At 24.6% G+C, this 4853-nt stretch overlaps 1 protein-coding gene across 1 annotated transcript; it reads right to left on the bottom strand.

Annotated features, from left to right (window-relative positions):
• Positions 1-3572: 3572 nt before the first annotated feature.
• Positions 3573-4263, bottom strand: LOC145842928 (prostaglandin E synthase-like). Its single transcript, XM_082950403.1, has 3 exons — positions 4039-4263; positions 3804-3914; positions 3573-3710 (listed from the first exon to the last, which is right to left on the bottom strand). The coding sequence occupies exons 1-3, from the start codon at positions 4261-4263 to the stop codon at positions 3573-3575; spliced, it is 474 nt and encodes a 157-aa protein (XP_082806529.1).
• Between the last annotated feature and the right edge of the window lie 590 nt (positions 4264-4853).

The following is a 4853-nucleotide window of genomic DNA, read 5'->3' as shown; positions in this document are numbered from 1 at the left end:
CAAATATGTACTTTTATCGACTTTACTCATGAGCAGTACTGTATACCGTTTGGTTCTCCAGAAACAGCAGTTTCTCGCGACTGTATTCTACCTGATTTAATATAATAAGAACGAAACCGATCTTAAACTGTCTGAGAAAATTTGTTAATAGTCGTAATAAAGTCTAGCTCTAGTACTTAGTTTAAAATTTTATACAAAGCAAAACTTAACTTACTTACTTCTTAACTTAACTTTAAACTATTCTATATTTTATAACCTGCTAAATCTTAAATTATATATAGAACGAAACTTTATAATTATTTTTCAATTAGTAAAACTGGTATGTTAATTTTTCAAAAAATGTTATTAAGCTAGAAACATTCATTTTATTTTAGAATCTTTAGAACAAACAAATATATGTTAAAAAGTGTTCCTAATTTTTTTTTAATTATTTTTCTTATACACAATGCAACTATGAAAAGTTTTTATTTACTTTGAAAAAGTGTATACAAAACTTTTATTTATTAACACTTTACATGGAAAAATTTTATAAGGTACTTGTTTAAAAACATTTAGTAAGGTTTTTTGATTTGTATTTTTTAAAACTGTAGTTTTTTTTTTTGTTTTTTCAAAGCGATTCAGATTTCAAAAACTTTATAACTTCTTACTTAAGTTTATTGTACATATTTATTCCGTTAAACTTCATAAATTTTAATTACTTTTAGATCAGACTGGCAAGAAATGTTTTATTGTGGTTACGAACAACTAAGTTATTGCTCAAATGATCATTCTAGAAACCAATTAAGTTATCTCTCTCAAGTAAGTTATTACTTTGTAAAGTGAAGAATAACTTATTTTTTACAGAATTAATTTACTTAAGTTTATCACTTTAGTTTCACTGTAAAGCACAGTATTGATTTCTTTTAATTAAACTGGTAGATACAGATTATAGAACTTATAACTGTTTTAGGACATTTTAATGTTGATGGAATTTCTTGGCAATCTCGACAATACTACTCATTACAGTCAAAGAAACACCGAGCTTGATATATTTTGTCACCATGCCCCTCTTGGATTGCAATTCCCTGATATGTTCAACTACCCATCAGCCCGGTCATTTGAACACTTGTGCAAAAATGACACTTTTTCAAAAATTATGCAAACTTCTGCCGGAGGGTATCGGAATCAAGTTTGGGCGCCAAATCAAGACGAAACTTACTTGTGAGCAAATTATTGAAAGCTGTACACATAAAACTTTGTTAAAATTATTAGACTTTTGCTTAAGCTTGTCTAATACTGTAATAAAACTTTTTTATACAAACTAATTTAAGGTAGTAATTTAAAAACTATCATTTATGTTTTCAGTAAGTGTAACAAAGTCGCTTCAAAATTTATTCAAATCGTAATTAAGCTATGTGTTCTAAAGTTTTAAACTAAAAATTTTTATGCAAATAAGAAAATAAAACTATATTTATATTTTATTTCAATTAAAAAAAATATTATACAATTAAATTGGGTATTTTTTAGGAGTTTTAAAACAATGATTCGTGGAATTTTTGAGACGGTAAAAGTTGACTGCAATTTTGATAGAAACTCGTATTATCGAGAGATTGGAAACTTTGTATCAAAATTAGCTGCACAATTTGAAGTTGTTTTTGAAACGATGAGCCAGGTCATGTATGATTATTAAACTGATGTTGCTTACAATATATTTATCACATTTACAACAAAAACATTTTTAGTTGCTTTTTCGTAATTTGTAAATAAAATTTATAGCATGCAAATATTTTAATAAATTTATGTTTCTTAAAATTTTTTGAATTGAAAAAGGTTTGTATGAAATATCCTTTTATCTGTTAAAGTGTATAATTTAATAACCAAAAATAAGGCACTATAGCTTTCTAATTGAAACGAAAAAAGTTACTATTATTATAAAAATATCAGAAAATTTTTGAATCTAAAAAATAAGATACAATAACAAGTATTAGACCGCATTGTTAATACTTTTTACATATACTATGATGGAAATATATCTTTTGTTGACAAAGAAAACAATAGAAGTAAATTTGTTTTGTAAAAAAAAGCACACAATGAAACGAGATTTATAAAAACTAGTATATAATCTAGTATAAACTAGTATAAATCAAACTCTAGTAAACAACGGGACTTTTACTAATACTCTTTTCAAAAAAGCAAAAAATGTTAATTTAATCTAAAAATATATCACGAGATAGATATTTCGGTGACGGGTAGAATCCGACCTGCGGACCATAAGTTACCTACAACTAGTCTAGCTATATAAGTATATAACATAGAAACAGTACGAAACTATAACACCAAATTAAATATACAAGTTTTAAATTAAAAACACCGATTAGTTTAAATTTATTTCAAAGCTTTTAAATGTCGCATTTAAAACCAAGTAGCCTCCTTAGAATTCACCAGAGACTGTTAAGTTATTGCATATTTTTGAAACCTTTATAAGTATTTACAAGTTATAATTAAAAACAATCTCAAAATACTTAAACTTTCAGTAGTGGTTAAATTTTTATTACACAATAATTACTAATATTTGAGATGACAAAAGTGATTAATGTTTAAATTATATAATATTAAATTTGTTATCATTTAACTATTTGTAGAAACAGTTTAGCTCGAACTATTTAAAAATAGTTAAGTTATATACATTAAGGAGTTTTAAAGTATGCAGTTATACTTGAAAGTTTTAAATTTGTTAGTTTTTTTTTTAGTTTGTAATGAATTAAATTTTATGTCAACTCATGATAAAACTTATAAGTATTACCTGATAGTAATAAATGTAGTTTTTCTTCAAAAGTTTACAGCCTATTTATTTTACTTTTGACTATTTATATTTGTTTTTAATATATAATAAATTAGATTTTAAAGCGTCAAAAAGCTTAATAAAGAATATTTTTTCTAATTTTAGTGTTTAAAAACTTTTTAAATTAAGATTAATTTAGTACTTCACCTTAAACAGATCTACAAAAAGTTTATAATACAATTTATTAAAAAAAAAGTTATAGCTCCAAATTTTATAAAAACACGAGACGTGATTTATATAGAAAAAAATTAAAAGTAAAAAAAAACGCTTAAAAGATAATTTTCTTTCAACTAATACTCTACAGTTAATTGTCAAAAACTTAATACAAAACCACATACAGAATAAGCATGATCCAAAAGTTAAGTACTACACGATCATTTTTCCTGGTTAAGTATAGAAACTGAGTACATAAATTTTTGTTGTTTAAAATTTTTTACAAGTTTTGTTTTGCTTATACCAGTGATAAAATATTTATCAATGTCATGGTTTAAAATTTAGTTTTTAGCTTGAATTAAACATAATCTAAAAATTTATTATTTTCCTATAAAAGTAGTTAAATCATACTTTTTTATATAATAAATCTTAATTGTACAATGAAAATAAGCTAACAAAAGCTATTACAAGCAGTAACAATAGTTTTATGTTGTTCTAAATTGCTAAAATAGACGAAATGAATAAGTACATTTAAAAAATTATTTTGTCTTGAAAAGTTTTATGTTCTCGTCATATTTTTATACATATATTGTCTACTTTATAAAACGGAGAACACAATTTGAAGAACCATTGACAAACAGCAAAAACTACCAGTGAGAAACGAAAACGCTCTTACCGGCTGTCTAATTGCAAAAAGGTACGCAACTGAATGTGTTATCCGTGACAAAGAAAACACCTGTAAAACTATTATTATCAGCAAAAAGTTCTATTAGTCTAAAGTCAAATTAAAAAAAAAGAAAAATTTTGAATAGCTTTTAAATAGATTTACCTTGAAATGATTAGTTGCAATACTTTTGTTTGGGTTGGTTGCAGTGTAGAAGAAAGCAATTACAACAAAAACAAAAACATTTTCTAAATCGGTCCGGTGACACCGCTTGACCTAAATAAATTACGCTAGTTTTGAAGCAACAAGAACTGTTAATAAAGAATATAGAAAATTAAAAAAAAGATTAAAACTTAAAATAATAATTTTTTAAGAAGTAAGGACTAAAGCTTTTCTTAACTCTTTCTACATCTTTATCATTTTTCATGTACATTTTGATTTTTTTTCCATCTCCCTTCGCATGAAAACGTGCGTCTTCAACGTTTTTGAACCCACCTCCTTTCTTTCTTCTCATTATTGCAGAAAGGGGTGCAAGACACAAAGTTTTTACAATGGTCAAGCTCCCATACAGCAAAAATGAGCGAAAAACTTCGTTATCAATTGAAAGCAGTGCGTCAAAACTCATGTTACTTTATAAATGATCTAAAAAATGTAATCATAGCTTAAAATTGAATTCTATGATTGAAAATGTTATTCTATTTCTTTTATATGTTTTCAAACTTAGTTTAGAAATAGTTATCAAGTAACATTCTAATATTATATAAACAGCTTTTTAAAAACTTTTTTTTTACTTGAAAATGTAAGAAAACAAAATAGTTATAATAAATACCTATTTAAAAAGTTAAGGTTTAGGCTTGTTTTAAAATTTTGAACAATATTAAAATGATTACTTAAGTTAAATTTTAATTCCTAATGCATTCATTTACAGTTTTTATTTTTTTATTTTTACTAGCGACAAACTTGGGTTTTGTTTAATATATATTTTGTTGCATTCTATGTACTGAAATTTAATAAATAAGTATCTGAAGTCTAAACTAAAAGAAACCCCTAAAGACATGCTATGTTTTAATTTAGATTCTTAGAAAAAATATCAATGTAATAAACTACAGATAGATAAACACTTTTTTGTACTACAAAAGTTTTTTTACATGTTTTTTTTGTAAAACACGTATTTAAAGATAGTAATCGTTTTATGAAAAAATAACAGTTTATACA

The sequence above is a fragment of the Thalia democratica genome, chromosome 8 (assembly GCF_965202585.1).
Source record: "Thalia democratica chromosome 8, ktThaDemo2.hap1.1, whole genome shotgun sequence".
Classification (NCBI taxonomy): domain Eukaryota; kingdom Metazoa; phylum Chordata; class Thaliacea; order Salpida; family Salpidae; genus Thalia; species Thalia democratica.
This window is presented reverse-complemented; position numbering and strand designations above follow the sequence as displayed.